This window comes from Plectropomus leopardus, chromosome 4 (genome assembly GCF_008729295.1).
Source record: "Plectropomus leopardus isolate mb chromosome 4, YSFRI_Pleo_2.0, whole genome shotgun sequence".
In the NCBI taxonomy this organism is placed as follows: domain Eukaryota; kingdom Metazoa; phylum Chordata; class Actinopteri; order Perciformes; family Serranidae; genus Plectropomus; species Plectropomus leopardus.
In genome coordinates this window covers 32,601,133-32,628,659 of record NC_056466.1, presented here as the reverse complement: position 1 = coordinate 32,628,659, position 27,527 = coordinate 32,601,133, and the positions used below count along the sequence as shown (strand labels likewise).

Genomic DNA, 27,527 nt, shown 5'->3' with positions numbered 1-27,527 from the left:
AATTGGGAGTGCATCCAAATAAAATGCATTTTTACTGACTCCCTAAGTACATTAATCCACACTAGCCAAACCTGTAATGATGAATTTTTAGACACATTCTTGTCAAAAAATGTGGGTTAATAAGACCTTATAGAGCCAAAGGCAGAACTAATTGGTTGTTTTGAGCTTCAGGAGAGGCTTTCAGTGGTAGGAAGAATTTACTTAAGTGCTGTAAGTAGAATTGAGGTGCTTCTGTTTTACTTGAGTGTTTCAATTTTATGCAACCTTACTTCTGCTCCACTAAATTTAATTCACAGCTGCAGATGATGGTGACTCTGCAGATTTAGATTTAAAACATCTGTAGTGAGAGTATAATATGCAATACACTAGAGATAAATATGGTAATATACTATTTTTTTCTAATTGTGAAAAATGATCAATGAAAGACCAAAACCAACACCTAAGTCATCATAATAACATAATCTTTTCAGCAAAGGCTTAATATAAAGTAGCTTATTACTCTGTGCCATAGACAGGTCCACCGTCAGGGGGGTGAAAGGTTACACATGACCAGGCCCAGGGCTAAAGGGGGCCCATGAAAGGGTCTATGGTCGGCCCTTAAATGGAATCCTGTACAACAATTTACTTTCTGACTTATATCACTATCAACACTTTATATGCATAAACATGTTAAATAAATGTATTGTTAATCATTGAAAGACATTTCAACATACCATCTGATATTCTCAGCTCTGCAGGTATTGTGAAATAGGCTCCATTTCGAAGTGAAGACATGAGTATAATATTAAACAACCATGCTAGTGGCATTGCCATTATCAAAAAAGTGTATTTAAATATTTCTGCATACTGGGGTCCCTGTCCTGTCTTAAACTGCATAAATTGGGTATGACTGGAAAACTAAGAATTGACAGCATTAGGCCTGCTGTATAAGTTTAATATGACCAATATTTCCTGACCACTAACGTCACCATAAAGATCCATTATTGTGAATAAATCTATTAAAAGTGCCTCCAGTGATTTAGTATTGCACTTCCTGTAAAAAAAAAAAAAAAAAGGTCTGAAACCAAATGATCAGTACTGTAAAATATGAAGTTCAAGTATTCTCAAGGTTGAAACAAGCAAACTCAGAACCAGGCAGACAGGGGAGATTAGCCAAACAGGGTATCAGGCCAATGAGCAGGTGTCCAAAAAGGGGTGGCTATAACAGCCAAAACTCAAGCAGAGAGAGAAAATGGCAGGAAGCTGTGGGCTGGTATATATGCCAGTAGGCTGATGAGGAAGTGGGTGGAGGCAGCCAGGTAAAACTTCTAAATCAGGGCCCCAAAATGTCCCAAGTCAAAAGCCAGCAGGACCATACTCCTCCAAACTGACCAGGACTTTGGGTGGTGCCTGACAGTGAAGGCAACAGGAAGTGGCGGACCTTAGGAAGCACTGCAGCTGTTTATAGGTGAAAGAGACAGGCCAGGGGCCACAGATAATATAGCCACCTCTGGTTCAATGGTACTGTTATGCATGGCCTCTGTTAAACGAACTAATAAGGAATAATGCCATGACTGCCTTGACCTTGAAGGGTCCATCTGGATGTTTCCTGCGGTGACAATGAACCCCAGGAATGACACCTAAGACACACAGAACTGACACTTCTTTACTTGGACAAACAGTTGTTTCTCCAGCAGGCACTGCTGTCAGAACATCATCCAAATACAAAAAGCTAACTTGTTCAGCAAGTCCCACTGCACGTCATTTACTGCGGCATGGAAACTGTAGGAGCATCAGTTAGACCCAAAGGCACCACCCTTCATAGTGGCTGCTCGGTGTATTAAAGACAGTCATGAGGGTCAACTTTATTTTGCAGATTTTAGAGCTCCCTTCTGAGCTACAGACGATATAATACATCTATTCTCACAGGCTCATTACCACTAAACCAACCTACATGTGTTAAATCTTTAAAAACAGATCAATGAGCCACAGGCATTGCTTTATTTCCAGTCAATAGACTGTCCTGATAAATACTTAATGTATATTAAACCGCCACTAAAAAATACTCCAATACCCCGCACTGAGACGGAATATGCGGGAGTGTCACCTAAATGACCCATTTTTGAGGGAGTGTAGGGTGAAAGCCATCTCCCCATCTCAGCAACTACGTATTTATCTGGCTGGATTGGGGCGCCCAGTATTTCAGTAAGGTAGAGTGTGCACCCCACGTGCGGAGGAAGAGTCCTTGCCACAGCGGCTGCTGGTTTGATTCCAGTCTCTGCCCTTTTTTGCATGTCATCCCCTCTCTCTCCCCCGTTCATATTGATATCTGTCCTATCAAGTATAAGCAAAATCCCTAAAACTAATCTTTAAAAAAAAGGTCTTACTGGATTTAGTGACATCTAACTGTTCAAACACACTTAATTTCTTTTACTCAATTAAATATTTAATGATGGAAAGTGAAAGTATTAATTGTTGCTGTGGACTGCAGATGTCTTTCCAGTCCTATCACCGGTTATGTGATTGGCAACTGTAGCGGGACAACGAAAGTTTCTCAAAAAGTTCAATCTATTTTGGCTTTTTGCTTCAGCCCACTGCTGTTATGTTTTAGTCCTCCCAAACTGCCCCACCACTGCAGCCACAACCATTCCTATGAACGGAAGAAGTGGCATTTCTGCCGCAATGCCAGATTAGCTGTGACTGCAGCCTCACTCCTGCTTGAGTAACGCTTGATCTAAATGACTGTGCCAGGCTTTTAGGGAGTTATTTATTTGAAATTATGTATTTGTGACCCATTTTCAAAGATTTGCATCTTCAGTAGGAACACTTTAGCTCCAGGCTGAGTGCCAAAGCTCTGCACGGAGAAGTCTAAGAGTACTGAGAGAAGGACTAACAAATTGTTGATTTTGGTCTTTTTATGGGATTTGTTGACAATAACAGAAATATGGAGCATCTACAGCCCCATATTTAAAATATTCCAACAGTACGTAAATTAGTTGGAAATATTTCCATCTCTACAAGTTATGAAATGCTGTATTCATTGTAATGCGTCAGTACCAACACAGACTGAGTCATAGTGCATCCTTGCATATCAAATACTTTTCATTTGACTCTTCTTTGGTATCAATACTGTGATACCTTTCCTAAAGTAACTTTAATCTGTATCACAGTATTCAACAGGTTCTCATCCCAAGTCATAACATACTGCTGCTTAACAGTTCCATATTACATTCTAGATGTCCTTCTGCATCAGCTGTTGACACTGAGATGGCAACAAATGCACACAGTGGGATTATAGTGCAAATGGCTACATTTGGACAACACAAGCACATGGCAACCAACACCGGGACATCAACAAACACACATGCTGGCACAGACGTTTAGGTTTAGAAAAAAAAGCAAATGCTTAGATGTAGAAAAACACATCACATTCAGATGGAAATCAAGCACCAGGCCCCCACATGAAAGTCAGGGATTTGTTCGATCTATCCACCACCCCTCTTGGCCACCCTATGGGGACCTTCATGCTCTTACGTCGATACAGACAGCGTTTCAACCCAACGCCGACCAGCGGTGTATTATGCAGACACGACAGGTTCCATTTGGCCACATTCTCAACTGACTCTGACTGTTTGTGTATCATGCTGCCGGGGCAGGTGCCCTCCGGTGGCACATTGTAACACTGCAGACGATTGTGTCCAGCCGCCTTCTCAGCTGTCCAGAGGGCATATCAAGCAGACGTGACAGGTTCCAAACGGCAGCAGATCATGCGCATCACGCGGATGTGAAAGGTGGGTTGCTCCGAAAGCACTGCTAAATCATCAGTATATGATGACTTTGAAACGAGAATAGGCTGAGTATATTTTCTTGAAATTATGGTACTGCTATTCATATTCAAGTAAAAGATCTTGAACCACTGATGTTTATGCACATTTAATTATCTATACGTGCCCTCGGCTGGAAGAGAAAGTGTGTAGACTATTCTCTCCAAACACTTTTGCTCATGTCTGAAGCTTTGCAGATAAACACCTCATCTTCGTTCGTCTCTCTTTTTTCCTTTCTGCCACAGTCAGCCTCTTGCTAACGCCTCAGGGCCAGATGCTGAGCCCTCTCTTCCATCTTCTCTCTCCTGCTCTGTTTTTGTCCCCATATCCCATTGTTCTGCCTTCCCCTCACTCCCTCTCCTCCCGTCACTGTCCCCCTTTTCATTCTCCATTTTCAGCTGGAAACTTTTGGCTTTATCTCCAAGAGTCACCCCCTCCAGAGCCAGCACCATGAAGGGAACAAGTGTCTTCCAATTCATGTTGTTTGTTTGATTCATTAATGCACAGGAGGAGATGTTTCACCGGGCAGAGTCACGTCTTGCAGCGGTGTTGCACAGCTATATGTGTGCCAGCGACAAAAATTCGCAAAGAATCGTCGCTCCTGATTGACTGAATCGGGTTGGTTTTCTGACTGCATGCATCTACAAACACTTAAACACCAGTTCCCTGTGCCTGCCCTCTGTCACTCCCTGACTGCGTTTTCCCTCTACACTGGCGCTTTTGCATCTGTTTCTAAATGTTTTATCTCTAGCCCTCCATCTGTCCATCACACTCTCCCGTCTTTCTCTCCATCTGCCTGTGTGGATCTTTCTGCTTTTTTTCACTCCTTCTCTCTCAATCCCAGCTTCCCAGAGCTGTGGATTAAGTCTGTGTGTGAATTTTCCATGCACCTTAACTAGGAATGGGAAGATTAAATGAGCAACACAGAGTCTCCTGCACTGTCCTTATACATGTTTGTGTGAGACTGAGGGGGGGTGATAGAGAAGGAGGGACGGATGAAGGCAGTTTCTCTGGGTGACTGTGACTAAAGCCTTAGCATGTGTCTGCAAGGTCATGTGCCGCATGTGTTGCAGTGTGTGTTGGACTGGTCAGAGAGCGTGAGCTGGAGGAGGGCGAGAGAGGTGGGGAAAGGCGCGTGGCCAGAGGAAACGTGCGCCTCTGCTCTCACTATTTTGACAACTCAATTCTTTCGCAGACACATTTTTGTCTTGTGGATTACTCACTGCAATATCTGAACGCTGAGTCTGAACGAGGTGTGTGTCACTTCTGCACGTGCATGCTACCACTTTTCCGGTGATGTGGGCCCCCGTCTGGTGGGTATTTAACAAATGCTGTTCATGGGTACTTACCTACTCATTGACGCTTTCTCTGCTGCCCCCCCCCCCCCACCCATCACCACCTCAACCCGCCCCCCCATCAACACTCGCCTGTTGACGTGAGCCGTGTAACAATCCTCCCTGTTTCCATGACAACCACCTGCTGCTCTTCTCCCCTCATCTGTCTCTCCCTCCTTCCTTTTTCTCCACTCTCTCCCTCTCTTCCCCCCTTTTCTCCCTCTCAGTTGTCTCCCTTCTCTCTGCACACTGTTGGTATTTCAAGGTCAAAGAGGGTCACAGGCAGATAGTGAGATAGAGACAGAGATAGGGGCGGAAAGTAGGGAAAGGAGAGCGATAACAATGCAGGAGAAGACACACACAGGCAGGCTGGAGGACAAAAAATCCCTCCAGACGTTGTTATTGTTAGCACCTTAGACCTCAGACGCTCTCCTCGTTTCAACCTATCTTGGCTTACCATCCCCCCCTGTACTTATCATAACCTCATTTTGTGTCAACCTTGAGCCAAAATGGCCGACAACAGGTTGCAATGTGCTGTCACTGTTGGGGCGAGCCTTATCTTCCCTGCTGCTTGAGCCGAAAACAAGACAAGAGCGGTGCAGCAGACCTGAACGTGTTTGTGCTCCATAAAGCGGAGCGTCAGATGAGCCACATTAGGCGGTAACCAACCGAAATGCTCTCCGCTCAACGGCTCGAGACGACACATTAATTTAACCCACAGCCACGTTTTTTGTTTTTTTTGTCAAGAGTCTTTTCAGTGTTTTTACCTTTGTCTGAATCAACATGTCTGAGTCATATCTAGTTTTTCTAGTTGGAAAATGGGTAAAAATGTTGCCTTTTTTCAGGGAATATTGTTGACCAGCCGCACATATTGGTCTATTAGTTAATTTTTTTGCTCTGCAGTTTACTGCATTACACTCCACTACCTCTAGTCTGGTAAGAGCTAGCTAGCTAGCGACATGAACCATTTGGTCGCATATAACAACAAACTGCAGGTTAAGCGGTTACCAGCAAAGACCATTTTTGACTTGTTACAGTTAAAACTAAAGGTTCATTTTGATAATCTTCAGTTTACTGCACAGCATCCAACCTGAGTGTGATAGGAGCTAGCTCAATGGCAGCGTGGCCCATTTGGTTGCCATTAACAGCAGTGTTGGATCAGGACAGTGCCCACATTGTGGCCACCCTCCAGTCTACCACCAGTTGACCCCCGTAAGTAAGCAGCTCAATTTTGAGCAAAACCCCTTCAGCTTTGTTGACTGTTATTACTGTTAGCTCTGCAGTGTCAGTAGCAGTGTCAGCACTAGTGGTGCTAACATAGTTAACGATGCTCAAGGGGTTTTGCATTCATAACGAAGCCGCTTACTCACCGGGTCGACCTGGGGGAGACAGGAGGGTGGCCATAATGTTCCCGCAGCAATGTGTCCTGTCACTGGGAAGGTGTGATCAGCTGACTACCAAATGAGTGCTGCTGCTCACTAACATTAGCTCCCACCCGACTGGGTGCAGAGCGGCCGAGGGACTAGTGTAGGGGAACCAGATATCCCTGTTTCTGGAGACAGTCCCTGTATTTGTTGGCCTCGCTAGAGCTGTCCCCAGATAAGTGCCTGCTTTCAACCACAGGGCTGCCTAGCAGTTAACATATTTCACTTCAAATATATATATATATATAAATAAATATATATAAAATTTCACCAACTCTAAATGGATAGTGTTTTGAACTGTGGCGCTAAAGCTCTCAATGGAGCTCCAGACAAAAGGAACGGACATTTTGTATTTCATCTTGTTTTCCTTAAAAATTGACCTGTTAGTTACCAATTAATGAGTGTCCACCTATTGAAAACAAAATAAGCGAATCTCACATCCATAGTCTAAAGCTTCTGTGTGATGTGGGACTTTGGTGTCAGTGCCTGAGACCTGCCCAGTGTGGTAGCATGTTGTGTTAATTGCCATGGAGGTGAGGTTGGCGCAGTGACCTTGCTAGCCCCGGGGAGAAGATGGAGCTTGACGTATGGATCAGCCAGTCCATTGGAGTCCATGGCTTTCAGTCCCTGTGGACGTAAGCAGACACACACACACGCATACTGTAGTGTCAAAGGTGACGTCATCATGCCCTCCAACACTTCACACAACTGACAGGGTCAGAAAAAGACAGCGGATGTGACAGACCTCCTCTACTGTAGCTACATCTCCACAGTGCTCCTGGCTGTTTCTTTCCATGCCACTGTTTCCTACCATCCTTGACTCCTGTGTGTTGTCCTCAAGGGAACCGTTGTGAGTGAGATTTACATAATTAACATCACATGACAGTACACAATATGTAATAAAAGGCATGTGTCCTTGTACGATGGCCAAACGGAATATGGCAGAGCGACATTCTCTTAACATTTCACAGTGCCATGAGATGATACAGTGTGGAATTGACAAGCTGCTGAGGGTGTGTGGTGAACACTTTTAAAAGCTTGAGAGAGCAGTCTTGTGCAAAAAGCATTACAGGAAAATGGTTTTCATTGGGACATCAAGGGGAATTATGCAACCACACACAGACAGACAGACAGAATCCTGTTTATATGAGGAAGATACTGATATCGTGCGTACCTTTGCTTTGTGAATAGTACAATGAAGACAGTTGTTCTCTTGATCAAAGAGCAGGGTGAACTCCAGCGTTCCCAGGTAGGCTGAAAACAACACAAAGCATGGCAATTACTGCTGGTAAAGGGACACGGACACACACACACACACACACACACACACACACACACACACACACACACACACACACACACACACACACACACACACACACACTCAAAAGCTCTGAGTCATATTTGTAGCAGATGGCCTCTTAAAACCATGATGCTGCCTAATATGAATTGATCTGTCTTGTTTGATTACTGTTTGGGAACGAGCCGAAACTTTGCAGGCTGAGTTCCACTATCGCTACATTGTCTAATAAATCATTGGAGCCGCTGTGTCAAACAAAGTGGGAGTGACAGACACTCCTGGAAAAATGCTTGACTCCACAATTACTCCACGAGCACATGTCTGAAGAAAATGCTGGAGAAAAGATTCCTCTCCAGAGACTTGGAAGTGTTTGTTTTTGCCGTGTAATTTTCACATGGATAAACACATGCACGAAACTTTTGCACCACTAAACTCACTGTCATCATCATCCGAGTCCACAGCCTCCTCCCTGTCTCCGTCATTGTCCCCCCTCCTCTCCCCATCCTTGTATCCTCCGCCCGTCTCCCCGTTGAAAGTCTCCTCTTTAAGGATCTTCTTCTCCCTCGGGGGCGGTGGCGTGCAGGGGTAGTCGTGGAAACGTGGGAAGAAGTCTGAGATCTGTGGGATGGGGAGGATGGGGCCTGGGCACACATTGATGGCAAAGTGCTCCTGCATAGAGATCTTGACCGGCGAGGGAGGGGGTGGGCCGGCAGAGTGGGGCGTCGCCGAGGGGGAGGAGGCGGACGAGGAAGGGGTGGAGGTGGAGGATGGGGGGATAGCCAGGTGGGAGGTGGAGGGGGGCGGCGGGGGTTTGGAGACGCTCATGTGGACTGTCGAACAGGACTGAAAATGAAGAGAGAAAGAAGTGTCACGAGGTGAGAAAGATGGAGAGAAGAACAGCTGAGATCATAGCAAAGAGGACGAAGTAATGAAAGAGAGAAAACAGAATTACAGTTACACCCTCCTCTAAAGCCCTTTTACACAGAGATCGCACAATAAGTTTGCTACTAAGTTCCTTCTTCATGCCTCCTTTGCATTTTTACACAGAACCAAACAATGACAGCATCATGCCTTCCCAATCTGTGATTACAGACAGCATGCCAGCATCGCAGAAGCAAAAGAGGCATGACTTTAACACAACAGCGCCCCCCTTCAACTGAAGGTGGGTTTCCTTACAGATTTAAGCAAAACTTAAGCAATATTTTCAAAATGTTGATAAAACACAATCGCAAGATGACTGCGTTTCCATTGAGTGATGTTATGCGACTTCTCCTCTGGCGATAACATTCCAAGAAGCATGGTGATGGATGTCAACATTAGCAGCTTTATTTCTCTTGCAGCCACCTCACTAGCTGTCATTATTTCAAATCAAAGGCGATGTAGGCGTGTTATGGGACCGATGACGGAAAGGCAAGCCCCTTATACGTGGGAGTGGCCATGTATCAGGGATTTCTGGTAAGTGATAGTCCACGGTTTTACAGAGGAATCATGGCTTCAAAACTTCTGGATGATCCGCTCAACTTTTGAAGAGTTATGTGATGCAATAACAGCTCTTGTAGCTCCTGCTGCATCATGAGGGAGCCAGTTCCTACTAACAAGCACATAGCCATAGAATCATGTGACTTATATAAGCCCAAAAGTGTTTCCATTGCAGTTTTCTGAAATATGGCTTTTTCAAATCGCCTGAAATACCAAACCTGAACTGGTCTAGGCATTCTGCACATGCTCCATAGTCTCTGCACTGTGCTTTGACCTGGAAGTCAAACTGCATAAATTCGTAGAATAAAGCTTCAAAAGAAGAAGAAGAAAGGAAGAAAACAAGACAACATCAACATCCAAATTAAAGCATAGTGCACTTATGAAATGTGCAGCGCTGAAAGGTTTTACATGTTGTCACCGTTTGACATGCAACCTGTTTGCAGCTTGCTAACTTGTCTGGTATGTGACATCATAGGTCAACTGAAAGAAGGACCAATAGCTACTAGCTGAAAGGGGGCATATCTCCACCTACCATGGAGTTGTCGGACATACTTCTGTCAATAGATCTATTTTTCCCTGGTGCTTGTATACTGGGACTAGAACAGAAGTCCAGTTAAATGTCCTAATCAAGCTATGACCATAGCTCAACTTAACTGTGCATGTAAACATACTGACTGTTTCGGCGCTATTAAAACCTCCGTTGCCGGCTTAAAGATGTGACAACTCTGTCCTCCCATTCCTCTTACTTTTTATACACAACGGCGAAGCGGCATAACGGCACAGTATTCCCATCTTGAACAGGCAATGTAAGGCTTAAGTGTCTTAATCTATTTAACTTTGTCAATATGTTAAAAACCACAGAACACCTATGAAATCCTGATGAAAACTGTTTCTTTTTCCATCCATTGATGCAAACCTGATTTTTCAAAAGCTAAAATAGAATCTGCCAGAACCTGTGGCACCTCAAGTGTGATTCACACATTGTGTCAACACACCGAGTCTGCGCTCTGAATTAATATTCAAATGTAGTGCTGTAAAGTATGAACAAGTGATGTCACTTGTGTATCTGCACTTCACTCTAATCCTTCCTTATCTCGCTCTTTCACTCCTCTCTCTCTCTTTCTCTCTCTCTCTCATCTGTGAGTCCCCTGAGCAATATTTACATAATACTATTTGAAGCCTTTCGCAGTCCTTAACGTATTTGTCACCAAATGAAGCGTAATAACTGTTGCCAAAACTCCGACCTCGTTGAGCCAAAACGCTATCATTTCCTATTTTCCTCACGGTGATTAAGCGAGACAGAAGACATGTTTTCTCTTCCCACAGAGCCACCGCGTCTTTTATTATTTCAAGAGCAGGTTTACTTTCTGTGATCACAGACTTCAAACTGATTCCTTTGTTTAGTGGTGCTGTCCCAGATTAGACCAGTGAAGACTAAAAGAACTAGGTACCAAAAATGTACCTGTGTTTTTTTTTTTTACCATACATATTTTTTTTTAAACATACATATGAGTCAGGTCATTTGAGGATGCATGCATCCATCATATTGCTTTTTACTGTCAACTTCTGACATCTGCCCCTTTATGTCTGTGTTATCGTGATTTTCAAGTCTACCCCCCCCCCCACCCCGGTATTGCTCTCTTGGTTTCTGACTGATGCATCTGTTGTGTGAATGCACATGAGCAGCCTGTTTGGCTCACTGTTATTTGTCTAGTGTTGCCTTGAAAACTCTCACATCAAAGTGTTGACTCATGGGGCTGCAACTGCTGCCTGCTGTTTTCAATTTAAATTAATTCATCTCTATTTCTCATCTCTTTTCAATTAACTGATTCTTTGTGATAACATGTTAAAAAAAAAAATTTTAAAAAGTGAAAAATGCCTGGCACAAGTTTCCCAAATGCTTGTTTTATCTGACTGATGATCCAAAAATTCAGAGACTCCATTTATTATCATATAAAACAGAGACAAGCAGCAAATCTTCACATTTGAGAGGTAGCAAACAGAAATTTGCATTTTGCTTGAAAAAAGACTTGAAATATCAAGAGCTCATCAAAAATTAAGATTTATTTTCTGCCAATTGACTAATTAATTCAGTGTTTGAGCTCTAGTTAGCGTCCAACCCTCTTTTGCAGCTGACAAATGCTGTTAAGCCAGTATGGTTTCCCTTTTTCATTATGTGTTTACCTTGTATGTCCTCTTGTATGTTGACATAAACCATATGCATGTTGCAAATATATTGGAATCTGCCTTTATATTGGAATTACCATAAACTGTATGCAGATGCCAGAGTCAATACAGAAACTGAGGTAATTCCTTTGACTTATCAGTATTACTGTAATGCACCTCAAGTGCATCATAAAATATATAGTCTCTCCTTGTGACACATTGTCATGATATAGTAAACACACTAAAGCTTTTGTTGATCAGCCAAAGCACCGTCCACAACCACAAGGAACAAAAACTAAAACAATTGAGAAGCTGCAAACAGAGAATGATTGGCATTTTGCTTGAAAAATGACTTGAAATATCAATAGCTCATCAAAAATTAAGATTCATTTTCTGCGTATCGACACTGTTTCTGCTCTAGTTAAGGTCCACAAATGCTGCACAAATGCTGTTAAACCAGTCAAATTTTCCCTTTCTCATGATGTATTTGTCTAATATGTCCCACTGTATGTTAATAAATACATCACGCGACTTACCAATAGATTAAAATCTGCCTTTACATTGCCTCAGTTGTATGTAGATGCCAAAGTCAAGACGTACTGAGGTGATTCCTCCTCAAGCGTAGCTAGTGCATAGTCCACATCCACATGGAGCAAGACTTGACAATGGGGCTTTACATTTAAGAAGCTGGGAGCACAGAAATGATTGGCATTTTACTTGAAAAATGACTTGAAATATCAATAGTGCATCAAATATTAAGATTCAGTTACTGCCAAACAACTAACGAATTCACTTTCAGCTCTGGTTAAGTTTCAGCCCTCCTCCATAGCTGACAAATGCCAATTACATTGACCTTTTTAATGATGTGTTTATCTTGTTTGATGACATATACCGAATGCATGCTGTCAATAGATAAGAATCTGCCCTTGCACTGAAATTGCCTCATGTGTATGTAGATGCCAACGTCACGACAGGCACTGAGGAGATTCTTTCTCAGTGTGGGTGAAAAATGTTGGTTTTTGTTTAACTTAATGCACATTAGTATTACTATAACACACATCTAATGCACCATAAAACATAGAGTGTCTCCCTCTGACACATATTCACGTGTCGATATACTGAACACACTGAAGCTTTTTTTTAGAAAGCCAATGCAAGTCCATATCAACAAGGAACAAACCTTAACTAGGGCTTCATATTTGAGAATGTGGGAACAGAGAGTGATTTTGCTTAAAAAATGACTTGAAATATCAATAGCTCATCACAAATTTACATTGAGTTTCTGCCCATCGAATAATAAATTCACTGTTTTGGTTCCAGTTAAGTCAAGCCCTCTTTAGTAGCTCACAAATGCTGATAAACCAGTCAGCTTTCACTTTTTCATAACTCGTATGTTGACATGTACAGCATGCATGTTGCCAAAAGATTAGAATTTGCCTTTATGTTGAGACTGTTTTGTGGTGTATGTAGGTGATTCCTCCTCAGCTTGGGTGAAAATAATGAGGCTTTTCTTTGACTTTGTTGACATCAGTATTACTACAATGCACCTCTAGTGCTGCATAAAACATAGTGTCTCTCCTTCTGACATACATTCACATATATGTCGATGTACTGATTGTACATTGTTTGATTTGTTAATAGCCAACGCAAGTCCGTATACACAGGGAACAAAAGTTAACCAGGGCTTTACATTTGAGAGGCTGGGAATAGAGAATGATTTTTATTTTGTTGAAAAATGACTTGAAATATCAATAGCTCATCAAACATTTAGAGTATCTGTCAATCAATGAATGAATTCACTATTTCAGCTCTAGTTAACATCAAGCCCTCTTTGGTAGCGCACAAATGCTGACAAATCCGTCGGCTTTCACTTTTTCATATCTCGTTTGTTGAGATTTACAGCATGCATGTTGCCAAAAAGAATAAAATTTGTCCCCATGTTTAAACTGCCTCAGCTGTATGTAGACGTCAAGAGAGGCACTGAGGTGATTCCTCCTCAGTGTGGGTGAAAATAATGAGGTTTTTCTTTCACTTTGTTGACATGATAATGCACCTCTAGTGCGACATAAATCATAGTCTCACCTTCTGACACGCACTGACATATGTGTGGATGTACTCACACACTAAAGCGTCTGCTAATCAGCCAACGCACTGTCCGCATCCACACAGAACAAGACTTAACTCAGTTGTAAACTCGCATTTTCTCAAGCACATCGCTCCCTCCTCACTTTACTAAGTTACAGCACTTAAGCAGACTCTCTCTGACACACACATGTAAGACCATACACACACACACACACATATAAAGACCCCAAACTGCCTTGTCCCATCTTCAATACCTCCACTCATTCAGTCACTGCAATAGCTTCTTATGTAACAATACCCAAATTCATTGCCTGGGTGCCCACATTCAAATGAGCAGTTGCAGCATGTTGCTCACAAAGTCAATTGCGCCTAACCTCCGTACACAGAGACACACGCACATACGAGCACACGTGCACACACTCAGACACAAATATAGCAAAGCACAAACACGTACCCAGGGACAGTCTTCATCTGTGCCAGTACTCCATCTCGCTTGCTCTCACGTCCTCTGTCTCTCACACACTGAGGAGCAGGCAGACCAGCTTTGAGTCAATATATCCCTCTGTACTCTCTCTCTCTCTCTCTCTCTCTCTCTCTCTCATTCTCTCCCTGTCTCTGTTCGTTTGCTCTCCTCCTCTCCTCTCCTCCGTCCCTCCCTCTTCGCCTTCCCCTGGAGTTGTGACGTATCTGGTTAAAATCCCCATCAGTCGTTTGCAGACTGTGCTTATAGTGCTGTCACTCACTTTCTCAGCAGTGGGGAGATTTAAGGAAACCCGGGAAAAAGTATATGTATAATAGACGGAGAGGAAGATGAGTTTGAAAACACTGAAAGCACACAAAAGGAAATGTTGCCCTGGGATGAAATTTTAAAAAAAATCCACCAGCTGAAGGACACAGAGAGGAAATTAAATTCAACGTGTTGACTGAGCTGAACAAAATACACCGTCAGATTACTTTGTGTTGGCTATGACTATGGCCAATATCAGCCAGGCAGGCGTGTGTGTGTGTGTGTGTGTGTGTGTGTGTGTGTGTGTGTGTGTGTGTGTGTGAGAGAGAGAGAGAGAGAGAGCATGCGCGTGTGCGCTTTGTTTGCATGCATCCAAATGTAGCTGCCCTCACAGTAACGGCTGACACCTGCCACAGTAATAAAATGAATCAAAGACAACAATACATAAATAACGGAGGACCTTTGCAGCGTGACAATGCAGTAATTTACTGGTGGACACAAGAATGTGGATGAAATGGATGAATTAGAGAAGTGTAGATCTTGAAACTTCATGACTTTTCCTCCTTTTTTGACAAGAATTGCTTAAAAACTTGATCATGAACTGATAACAGGTTTCAGTCTGCAACAGAAGGGCATCACTTCTGTTTGGATTTTTTTTTCTCAGCTGTAACATTTCTATCTTCAACTGGTGCACACCTATCAGCCACAACAAGTGAATAACAATGATGATCTTGTTATAATGTTTTCCGGTCCTGGCATGCATGTGGACACCACCAGACATGCACCTCCCATACACCTCCTCAATGGCAGTGGTTCCTCAGCATGGTGCAGGACAATGCACCATGACAACACAACACAAAAACTGTTTCTGGAGCAACTTTCCCTTCTGCTGAGGTGCATGGAGAAGGGAGCTGAATCAAAGGCGTAGAAACTCCAGCAACACTTCTCAGTTGAAGGAATGGCCCAAGGAGCATGACAAAGAGCTCAAGGAGTCGACCTGGCCTCCAAATTCCCCAGATCCCAATCTGAGCATGCATTTGAGGGAAGTGCCAGAATCCCAGAGGTCCTGTTTCCATGCCTCGACAGGTCAGAGCCAAGTTCGATCCACAGTGGCGCCTCTAACCTGTCGAAGCACGGACACAGGCCCGCTGGGGGTGCCTTGTGGTTTCTGGCACCAGGACGTTGGCGATGGATCCTCTGAGTCTTGTGGGTTGCTAGGTGGGGTACCGGCACGTCCCACGGATGCTCGACTGGGTTGGGATCCTGAGAATTTGAAGGAAAGACTGACTCCTTCAGCTCCTTGTTATGTTCCTAAGACCACTTCTGAGCAGTTATTTCGGTGTGACGTTGTGCATTGTCCACCTGGGGGGACAGTGCCAATGGGGAGTGCAGTTGCTATGGGGAGGTGTACTTGTTCTGCAACAGTGGGTGTTGCATGTCAAGAAACATCTACATGAATACAACTTTTCTCAGCAGATGGGTTTCTTGGTGATTAAAAAAGAACAATAAAATAATGTCTGATAGGGGAAAAATAGCAGATTTTGCAATTAATATTATAATTTTTCCCCTAAGTAAAAATTGGGTTTGTAATTAATAACAATGACGAAATAAAGCTAGAAACAAAAACACACAGGTTTACAGGATAACATTTGAATTTTGAAAGGAAAAGGAGAACAAAGCTGAAAAAAAGAGTTCAAAGGATTAGAAATAGACATCAAAATGAAAAAGGTGAAAGAAAAATTGAATTGAAAATACATTCCCTTCCCCTTCCTGTGCAGAACAGCAGGAAAGCTCTTTGAATACAGCATGTCCCTGAGAGTAAAAAAACAGGACAACATAACATTTCAATGACATATTGCTGGTTGGAAACCAATCAGAGCTCTAATTGAGAGCTATGTGATTTTCCACGGCTGATAAGTAACAGATGAACAACAACAAGCCGGGTCAATTAAATTAATGGTCAGCTGGAGGAAGAAGTGGGGTGAGTACATATGGATGCACGTGCTCGTCCATTTGTAAACACTTTGATTTACGTTGGGCTTCTCATTACTATCTGCATCACCTCATCAATATTGCGTTAACAGACCATTACACTGTATATTCATTAATTTGCAAAAAGAACACGAGGGCTAAATGAGTTGAAATGAAATAAATGAAAGCTCAGCCTACCGATGCCAAACTATTCCACTATAAATAGGCGCTTTAGACATGGGCTAAACGCTTTGAGTGGCTTGATATTAATGCAGAAGTGCTCTTGTCGGAAGACGACAGACTCCTCTGATGGTCTTCATGATGTTGGTTTCCGAAGAGCTGCTCATCCCTTTGATAGAAACGAGAAACGCATGCATGTGCAACAGTGCATAGGTGAGGAATCACTCTATCCACAGCAGCAGCAGCAGCAGCAGCAGCAGCAGAAGCAGCAGTTATCAGACATCTGCAGAGTGCTCACAGCTGACCTGCTGACCACCAAAACTCTTAGCCGCTCTCCATGTGGCTGGGCACCCAGGAGACACATCGAGTGCTCTTACTGCAGTCTCAACACGTTTAGGTCATGGCCGATTTACTCAGAATTAGTGTTTTCTGATGTATTTTGCAGGGCTGGTTAAACAAAATTAAAAAAAAAAAAATTACTCTTAGTGGGTTCTTGCCAGGGTCAGTCGCTTAGGTCATGTCTGTCTGGGAATTCAGAGGTTTTGGGCTGATTCCTGTGTTTTCAGACTGAGCCAACAAACTAAATCAGTATTCCTCCACCAGATTTTTATACCCTGCAGTGTGGTTAGAGCTTTTAAACAGATTTGGGATCTTTTGTATGGAAACAAACTGGCAAAGACTTGTGTCATTTGGCACTAACAAAAGGGAAAACAGCAACTAAGACAGTTATTTTAGTTAGACTTTAGCTGGATGGAACATGGACTTGCACTTCACTTTTGTAGTCATTTTATACCATTCTCACACTACAACTAACATTTACCCATTCACACACACAGTCATGCACTGGTGGCCGAGGCTACTCTTCAAGGTGCCACCTGCTATTAAGTCTTACATTCATACACAGACTTATGGAATAGCCATCAGGAGTAATTTGGGGTTACGTATTTTGCCCGCAGATGCTTCAACATGTTGACTAGAATTACCGCCTCACAGTTATGTACCTCCATCAATCAATCAAGTTGCAGTTTATGTCCATGGAATTTAGAAGAGGGTAGTAACTGTATTTTCTGACAAACTGTGGATGAACACATTTTCAACCCAGCAGCACGAAGATCTAAACAATCAGCACAGTTTCAAGGTGGGCATCCAAGGGTACCTAACCAAATTTCCACTTCGGGTCCTGAGTTACAGTGTTGAATAATGGCCAGAAAACATGATGTCACAGTGAAGCTGACCTTTGACCTTCTGGATATAAAGTGTCATTACCTCATCATTTTATCCTATTACATATTTGTGTGAAATTTTGTCATACGTTTTGGCCCAAAAAAAACCCAACTTTTTTTTAGGTCACAGTGACCTTTGACCACAAGATTCTAATCAGTTCATCCCTCAGTGCAAGTGGAGCCTCTTTCAAGGCTTTCTTGAGATTTTCTTGGTGAAAATGAGACAGATGCAAGGTCACAGTGACCTTGACCTTTGATCACCAAATTCTAATCAGCTCATCCTTGAGCCCAAGTGGACATTTGTGCCACATTTGGAGAAATTACCTCGAGTTGTTCTAAAGATACTGCACTCACAAGAATTGGACAGAGTGACGGACAAACAACTCCAATAACACATTGCCTTTGGCCAAGGCTATCGCTGGGGCTGAGGCATGAGAAATTAAAAATCAAAATAACAAAAATATTTAGAGGCTTTCTGTAAATTAGGAATCCTGGCTACAGCCCCAAATCTACAATAGCCATACAGATATTACTTCTTTTTTTCTGTTAGTTTGTTTGTTTGTTTGTTCAGACTGCCAGCTGAAATCCATCTTTTTGGCATTTCCAGATTAATTTTGAATGTCTGGACAGCAAGACGTAATAAAAGACATAATATGTGACTTTTGCGAAACCACATTTTAACATGACTTGAAATGCAATTCTTTGGATTTTGGAATTCCGAAGATGTGTTTGACTGCACTTTGTACTTTGCAGTTGCACTTTGGAGAGAGGCTACTGCAAATCCACTGAACCTTAACACGTGTTGAAGCACTATAAAAAATATTAGTTTTTTACAATGCCATGGTGTTGTTTTGACGGGCGAAATTCTGCAGTCCTGTCAGTACAAAAAATGTCCTATAAGGACTGAAAGCCCATTTCTCCGACAGCCCTTTTATACTAAAATAAAAGCCTTTGCTCCAAAGTCCTTTTTCTTCATAAATGCAGATTCCTTCAGTTAGTTTCAGTTTCCACGCAATGTTTGAGCCACCAAAAACTTTCCATTTTGCAACATTTCAAAAATGTAATTATGATACTAATAATAAAAATAATTTTTCCTTAGCCTTTTTTCTTTGTTTTTTTCCAGACATTTTCGCCTAGATTTTTAAAAAATTAAGAAAACTGAGAACCAATGTCAAAGTATTGAGTCATTTTCAATGTATTCCCCAAATAAGAACAGCTCTGAGAAGGCACAGTCTTCTCTTTCCTCTAAACAAAACCTTAACAAATTTATTCATCCATCAAGTTGAAAAGTGACTCAAACAGTGATGATGTTCCTCAGATGACTCACACACTCAGTATTAACTGAAAGGAAAGGTGACAACATCATAACCGCATAGCCGATGCTGTGAGCGAGGATGAATAAGTCCATCCAACAGGCACGAGGCTTTAATTTGACACCGTTTTCCGATCACAGCGACACCAAACCACATGGATCTGTCTGGTTAAATGTGTCCAGACCGGTTCTGAGGAGGAAACGCAATCAATTGTGCTTGAAGAATGAAGTCTGGACAATGGCGCTGCGGTATCGATCTTTCTCAGGGGTAAACATTAGGCAGCCTGTCAGATGGATATTTAACACAGTGGCATTGCCCATGAGCTGACAAAAATAAATAACACTCAGCGACATCCAAAGAAAGAAAAGGATGTGAATCATGCCAGAAGAGTGACGTTTGATGATGAAGATGGAGGCAGGTGGATTCCAAAGTATTATTTACTACAATGTTTGCAAAAACAAAAATCACAAAACCTACCACAATGACAAATAAGGGTATGTCTAAAAGAAAAAGAAAATGCGTAATCAAACCAAAAATCCATCGGCCTGCCATACATCCCTCAGCCTCAGTGTTAACTTGATTAAAGCACTGACATTGCTCATGAGTATATGATAAATAATAAACATCTAAAATGAGAGAAAGAGAGATTGGTGGGAAGGAGGGAGAGGGCTCAGCCAAGTTTTGGAGGAGCATTCATCCAGTGCTTCTGCATTGCAAGATAATCTCCTCCCATTACCACAGCACAAAGCAGTGCAGGTTTTCCATTAAGTGTACAACCACAGCCTCCCCAGCCTCTCAGCCAGCCATTAGCTCCCAGATTAAATAAACCTCTATTTACATACTGTAGCACCAGCGCATGCTGAATGTTTCAACGTTTGGCACCGAGCAGGATGGCAAATTGCATACATTTTCTGATAAAGATCAAAGCAACTGCTCATCCTATCCTACACTCGCCCTTGAAAGTATGTGCAGACATATCTTGAATTTCTGAGTTTCCTCTTTTTTTTTTTTTTTACAAAGTGCAACTGAGGATGTGCTGTAGAGCCTAAAGTCAAACTGAAATTAAAACTCATTTTTGATAGGAAGTTGGTGTACAGCAGTGATAATCAACTTATAGCCTGTGGGCCTAATCTAGCTCCCAATGGGGTGCTGAGTAGCCCCCAAAACATTTTCTAATTCCCAAATAAAAATAGTGTTTCACACCATGAATCGTTTTGTACTTTTAGTATAGATAAGTTGCCAAAGTGCACGAAACAGCATCAAAAAAGGGCAAATCAATCTTATCAAAGAAAGTGCCAGTGGAGGATCCCACCCAGCCACCTGACAGAGTTCCAAGCCAAGCACTTAATGACCTAATATCCCAGAAATGTCCTAAACCCTTAAAATGTTCCAAAGGTCCCAAAATCCAAGAAATGTAAAATCTGAGACACATCCTAAAATCATAGAAACATCTAAAATCCTAGAAATGTCCTAAAAGCCTAGGAACGTCCAAAAATCCAAGAAACATCCAAAATCCTAGAAATGTTCCAAATGTCCTAAAATGAATGTGCTAAATATATATGAAACATCCTAAAATCTTAGAAGTATCCTGAAATCCTAGAAATGTTCTAAAATCCTAGAAATGTCCTAACATACATGAAATGTCTCAAAATCCTGTTGTAAAAATGTCCTAAAAACATCCTACAATCCTAAAAATGCTCCAAAATCCTAGAAATGTGGTAAAATCCTAGAAACGTCCAAAAATTCTAGATATGTCCTAAAATCCTAGAAACGTATGTGGCTGCTGCAACTGGCCCTTGGCCTCTTGTCATTTTGCAAAAGTGTCCCCCAAGCAAAGCAAGTTGAGTATCCCTTGAGTAAAATATCTTTAGTTTTTCAATTGACTTATTTGGTCAAAGCAGTACCTACCAAACAACACATTTTTGACCGTGCTTTCTACATAGGGGAACCTCCCACTGACAGCTCATAACTGAAGCCACGTAAGTCAGAAAGATAGGGTTGTACTTAACTAAAGAAAATCTCGGTCAACTGAGATTCTACCTACTCTTTCGACCAAGACTTACCAAGCTGTCGGATAAATGGCCTCTGGGACAATGGGACATTTTTTGGACAAATAAGGCTTCGACTTACAATCTGACTGAACTGGAGAAATGTGATATTACATTTCTCTAGTGTTGTTATGAAGCTACAGTTCCAACCTTCACCAGCTGTTGGGTTAACGTTTAGCTGTTCCCCTACTGTGATTTGAGCAGTCCTCTGTGACTGCGTATTTTACTTGGTGTTGCAATTTAAAATCACTCATCAAGAGTTAAGTTTATAGAAGTACCCTTAACTATAGATTTTGACAGTCTGGACTTATGAGAAAAATGTAGCTTATGCTAGCTAAACTAATGTGGCCTGATATCAGCACCAAGTGAGACATATTTTTATCAGTGGATAAACATTTTTTGAGTGTCAAAGCCCCTGCGAATGACTCTTTTAAAAATAAGAATTTGATCTGTTCAGTCTGATAACATTTGGAAAGTGTAGAAGAGCCACAAGTCAAATCATTTTGTCCCCAAGTTACCAGAGCGCTTATCCAGAAGTTAGCCATTCAGCCGGTGGAAGTCAGTCTTACAGGCATGGTGCTCAGTGGTCCTATGTTTCTATGGGCCCTGTAAAGCACAAGATCCAGGTAATTTCATACTGCGGAGATGAAGCGGTTTTTGCTGAGCAGCTTTCATAGGAATGAACATGTATCTGCTATATACAGGTCTTTCAATACATCCATGATTCAGGTGAGCTCTAGTCCCGATCTTAGTGAATTAAGCATGGGTGCATTTTTGTGATGAATACAGCTTTTCATTTATAGGAGGAAGAATGTGTTATTTCCTCTTTCAGAAGTGAGATGCATCTGAATGAGCGGCAGCCATAGGATCTTTCTCAATGAGAGCAAAATGTGAATGCCGCTGATTTTCCTTGAATGTCTAACAAATTGTTCGAGTGACATTTGAATTCAGAAGAGGAGTCCTTAAGAGACACTCATCTCCTCTCTAAGCGTACGTAAATCGCAAGAAATTGAATGAATTTAATAGGCAGAGTGATGTTGGCGAGTGCATTCTTAAACAGGTGGCTAGTTGTTGGAGTTCCCCCGGGGTGGCAGTTGGTGTTACAGGTGCTGCTCACACTCCACATCACTCTGCTTCAGGGGGGGTGGGGGGTGGTTGGGCGTGTTGGCAGAGAGTGCTGTTCTGTCAAGGTGCATTATTCTTTTCACCTCACGCCACATCCCCAACTTCAGCCCCGCATGGCTCCTGGTCTCGCACAAGAAGCAGCTCCCTCTGTCTTTCTCTCGTTCTCTCCCATCAGGTAACACTACCTTCACCTTTCCCTCATTTTATCAGTCTTCCTCTCTCTTTCTTCCTCCCTCTGAGCGCTGCTCTGACACAGACAGATCCTATTAACCCCACCTGTGTATTGTCCTTTACTGTGACAAGCAGGGGTCGCTCACAAAAAAGAACAGACATGTGTTTCTTGTTGTGTTTTTCATTATCTAAATTCATACACAATGTCACTGAACAGGTTTTCATTTTTCTAATGTTTTGTGACAGGCCTAGCCAACAATGCAAAAAGAAAGAATGACCCCTGTCAAATAAAATGACAGACTGACTGAATGATATTCCCTCCGGTTAAATGTGTTAGCTCATTCTTTGTTTATTTTATACTTCTCCTCCTGCTCTTTTGGGTGCTCTTGAAGAAAAAAGCACACCGTGTCCCACTAACATTTGTCTCAATTCCATGTTTTCATCGAACAACTTGCCACATGGTTATGAGTTAGAAAATGCACTTGTGACGCCTGGGGTTGTCTTATTTCTTATTTTATTACCCATGAGATTGAATCAACCTCCTGACGCTGATCTGGAAACAAGCCTGCTGTTACAACTCTGAAGCAAAGCGCAGCACTGACACATTTTTCACTGACCCAATTAGATCCTGCATGGATCCTGTGATAGGCTGTATTTCCAGTGTTGTGTTGAATGTGCTAAAAGAGTGCAGTAAACATAATGAACATGCATTTTTTTTGGGCTGATCTGTAATGCAACTGATGATCATATGGCTCGCCAATATAATGATATTATATTGATATATAGATAGATATCATCTTAGGTTTTGCATATCGTAACACTGCAAGTGTTACGTTTTCCTGATTTTAAAGCCTGAATTTCAGTAAAGTAATGTAATTTTCTGAACTTAACAGACTCTTCTAGCTGTTTGATTATTATATAGTCAAATGAATATGAACCAACGCGAACAGATTGAGTTGTACTGCAAAGGATTAAAGGCACCAGGAAGGCATGGGTAGAATCACAGTACACCGGGGTATTGAGAAATCCTGAAGATATGTTTTCCAATACCGTCATAAATACAGGCACTCCTCTCTCTATTCAACGCATGGTATGTAGTGCACAGCACGCACCACCAGAGCTCAGGGTCTGGTCTCTGCTGGTGAAACAGGCAGCTGAGCTGAAAGACACAGTGACACCTAGAGAAGTTACAGGACTATAAACAGCCGGCGGCCAGCAGGCAGAGAGAGACTGTGGGGAATAACGGTGTTTTTTTACATCTAACTTGGTGAATTAAGGATTTATTTGAACCAAACTGGAGCTGGTGATTGTTGGAACAGTGGACTTACTAACTAGATCACTAGGAAGAGTAACCAAGACAGTTTTTGGATTTTTTTTTTGTTGAGTTTTAATGAAGTGTGTTTTATGATGAGATAAAGAGGCAATTAAGCCTCACCAGTTTTCCGTGACCGAAAGAAAGTTGAATTTAAAAGGTGTACAGTTGTATTTTTCTGCTGAAAGCTGAAAGTAAGGAGCGCACTCGCCATCATGCATACGTCCCAAGCCTAACACCTGGCATGCCGTGTGCCGAAGACTGTTTGCCCATCAATATGTGTTTCTCCTTATCCCTAGTCCTGACCATGGAGAGGGGTGCTACATATTTTTAACAGAGAACATTGATAAACAGAGATGGATCACTTCAGATTACAACCCTTTAGGAGACTATAGTGACAGTCCTGAGTCTATTCATTTCTATTGGAAAGTGAAAAGTGAATAAAGATTATCACAGATTCTATCGCCCCATAGTCACCGAGTCAAGAGAATATTGGTCCCATTTTTTACAAGCCGCCTATCTTCTGAACATTCTGACATTAAAAAGGCATTTTTCAGAGGGAAAAATCAGGAGAAAATTAGCTTTGTTGGAGCCATGCCTCTGTCTCAGCAATCCCCTAATCTGGCAACACTGACTCTCTTGGCTCTGTGGTGCTGGTCTGTCGGTCTGGTTTCACTGCTGTAATGCTGACGTTACTTTCCAACCAGATGAAGAGAAATTTAAATAGACTTTTCATGAGACCATAAATCAAAAGCTAAAATCAAAATAACACTTGTGTTTCTTTGTGTCATTCTTCTATTACTTTACATTATTTAAATGCATTTGGAGGGGGAAGAGAAAATGTTACACTGATGTGATTTTGTACTGGAGTGATGTCAGATATTAAACTGGCAGATTAAAAACAAGCTGCAAAATAAGAAGCAAACGTTACATTTATACTGTATATAAACATATATATAAAGTTGGAATGTTTTGAATCAGCTTTCATCCATCCACACAACACTTCCAAACGAGGTGGGGGGACGAAAGGGAGAGGCCACACCCACTAAGAAGTATGGTAGTATGTGCCGTTTCATACCATTGGCAGAGCTTATAATGTGTTATCTTTTGTTATAGAGTATCTTTGATCTCAAGAGGAAGGAAACACTTTCCGAAGGGGGAACAGACTTGGACACTACACCTGTATGGCTAGTGCAACTGGCAATTCAAAAATGCAGCTACCGGTGTTTAGGATTAAAGAGTGACTGTGTTTACTGATGACTGAACCAAATGCGTCGGAATTCCTTATAGCAACAGCTAGGGCTGTGCAAAATGACGAAATATATCATCTGACTATAAAAGTCTACTGTTTCATATTATGCTATGTTGTTTATATCATTTACTTCATATGATAATGCTTTGCGTCCGTCTGCATGGCCAAGGGGGCGTCTACACATAGCAGGGCACCACACCGACAGACCAGCCTACTCAAAATGAGGAGGAGCCAAAAGAGGAGCTCCTTCTGTTGTTTGGGCGTGGTCTAGGTATGAGAAGTTAGACACAGAAGATGGGGTGGATGAATTAATGACATTACTCAGTGCATCGCAGATTGTTCCATGTTCTACGACTGTATCACAAACGTAGAGTATAAATTGCCCTGTTGTTCTTTTAGCCAACGGCATGAGACTCGCTTTGGCGTTTCGTTTTTCCCTCTCTCATTCGGTTCTCTGCCTCTCACAGACACAAACACACACAAAAATCTGCAGCAAAAGCATTAAGACCTCCAGCATGAGACAAGCTGGGTCCTTCAAAGTAAAGGCAACACGGGCTCCGCTTTGATTTATTTTAATTAGAACAGAACTTTATTTAACTTTACTATAAGAGTACATTATTTAACATAAGAACAGTATTTTATTCAACCTTATTATAACATTCGCATATTATAGTTTGCAGTGGTTTGAAGGAGATTTCACAATGTGGAGATATATATTGTGTACGGCAATACAGCTTTAAAATATTGTGATATTATTTTAAAGCCATATCACCCAGCTATAGTGACGGCAGCTGTTGAAAAGAGGAACAGAATGTGTAGGTGTCCTCGTAAAATACTTCAAAGTAACTCTAGTCAATTTTAAATAACTATTTATCTGTGTATCTACGCCAAACACTACGGAAGTTACTACAAGCAAGGACACATTCAGCTGACAGTCACTAATTAAAATGGTCACTCATTGACCCAAAACACCAGAATCACTGAAGCTAGTTCATGTGAATATTTGAAGAAATTTTATGAACAAATCAGTACAGATTTCAATGGGGGAAAAAGAAATCTCTTTTTATGCAAACTTTTACCACAAGGTCTGACAAAAGTGTACATCAGCCACATTGGCAAAAAACTTCAGACAAAAAAGTAAAAGCAAACAAGCTTATTTTTTGGGGCTTTACCTTAGTTTAAAATTTAAAATTGTGAACTATAAACGTAAACGAGTTAATTTTACTGTGTGTGTGTGCTGAACTTTGCACACCACTGCATATTTTTCTCTCTCTCCTCTGTTTCCCTTGTTCAACCTTTCCCTGTTTTTTCCCTCTGCTCTTTTTGATGAATGGCTTTGCTTTTTAGGACAAATGACAGCCCCCTGATTAATTGTGTGTGCTCTTTCACTCTTTCGCCTTCACATCTTTTTCTGTTTCAATTTCTGTTTCTCACCCTGTGTGAGTAGGAATATTCTATCTTTACCTGGGTTTGTCCCATCAGCATATTCCCATAAATAAAAGAGAGGGAGAGGTTGAGGTGGAGTGGAGGGAGGGAGGGAGGGAAGTGTGGCCCAGAGGCAGGGCAGCGGGCATGTGCGAAATGGAGAGGTGACTGGGTGGAGAGGGAGAGACGAGCCAACTGCTCCAGATCAGAGTGTGAAGGTGACTGCAGTAAATAAGACAGAGATGTAGAGATGAAACGAAAGAGAAATGTAAAAATAGAGGGAAATAGACAGATGAAAAGAGATAACACACGCACAAAAAAACTGAGATGGATGGAAAAGAACAGGAAGGGACATGAATTAAAAAATGCCAGGCAAACAAGAAGAAATTGACAAAACGGATGTATAAAAAGCAGGATAGTATGAGGATGTCAGAACCATTTCCACAGCAATAAATAAAATCCATGAAAAAAAACAACCTTCAAAGTCCTGAAAAATGCCACCCATGATCAGACAATAAAAGGAGCGTAAATGCAGTACATGACAGGGGAGAGAAGAGCAGAGCCTGAGATGAAGGACTAAATCGGGGATGTATTGAAATAGCAGTGATTGTAGCGAGGTGTGCAGCCAGTGCCCCGTGGCAGGACGTCATGCTGTGCTTAATGAGGCAACAGTGCAGGCAATTAGTTCCTGATATGACATTATCAGTCACCAATAAGTGAACACATCATTAACCATTGACCTCTCCTACTGCCTCTCATCCACGCTCTCTTGCTCACATACAAACTGCACATGGCATGTTTCTAAAACAGTATACAGTTTTAATATCAATTTTTCCTTTCTTCTTTGCATCTACACAATCATGAATATTACCCAAATATTATTCAAATCAACTCTGTCTGCGGATATCAAGTTCATAATAATTCAGTAAATATTCTCGTCTATAAGAGGCTGTACTATCAGCTGTACCAGTCTGACTTTTAAAGCTAGAGTGATGACGCTGGTATCACCTGAAACTAGAAGACCTGAGGCATTCAGTGGTTCTCACTTTCTGGGTGTCATATACATCACTTGGGCAGCGCTACTATAGTGACGCCGTAGATGCAAAATTGCATTTCCCATGGTTGCAAAGGAATGCTCCGCCTTACTCTGCCTCTGATTGGCTTACCTTGACATTCTTACCAACTCATC

The 27,527-nt window shown here is 41.9% G+C and overlaps 1 protein-coding gene across 1 annotated transcript in view; it reads right to left on the bottom strand.

Annotated features, from left to right (window-relative positions):
* Positions 1–14,121, bottom strand: part of doc2d (double C2-like domains, delta) — a 53,888-nt gene extending 39,767 nt beyond the window's left edge. The window contains exons 1-4 of the mRNA XM_042485351.1: positions 14,046–14,121; positions 8,299–8,704; positions 7,736–7,815; positions 7,114–7,188 (exon numbers count right to left, since the gene is read on the bottom strand). Of these exons, the coding sequence (XP_042341285.1) occupies positions 7,114–7,188; positions 7,736–7,815; positions 8,299–8,686 (543 nt within the window). The 5' untranslated portion in view covers positions 8,687–8,704; positions 14,046–14,121. The remainder of the gene's footprint in view (positions 1–7,113; positions 7,189–7,735; positions 7,816–8,298; positions 8,705–14,045) is intronic.
* Positions 14,122–27,527: the final 13,406 nt, after the last annotated feature.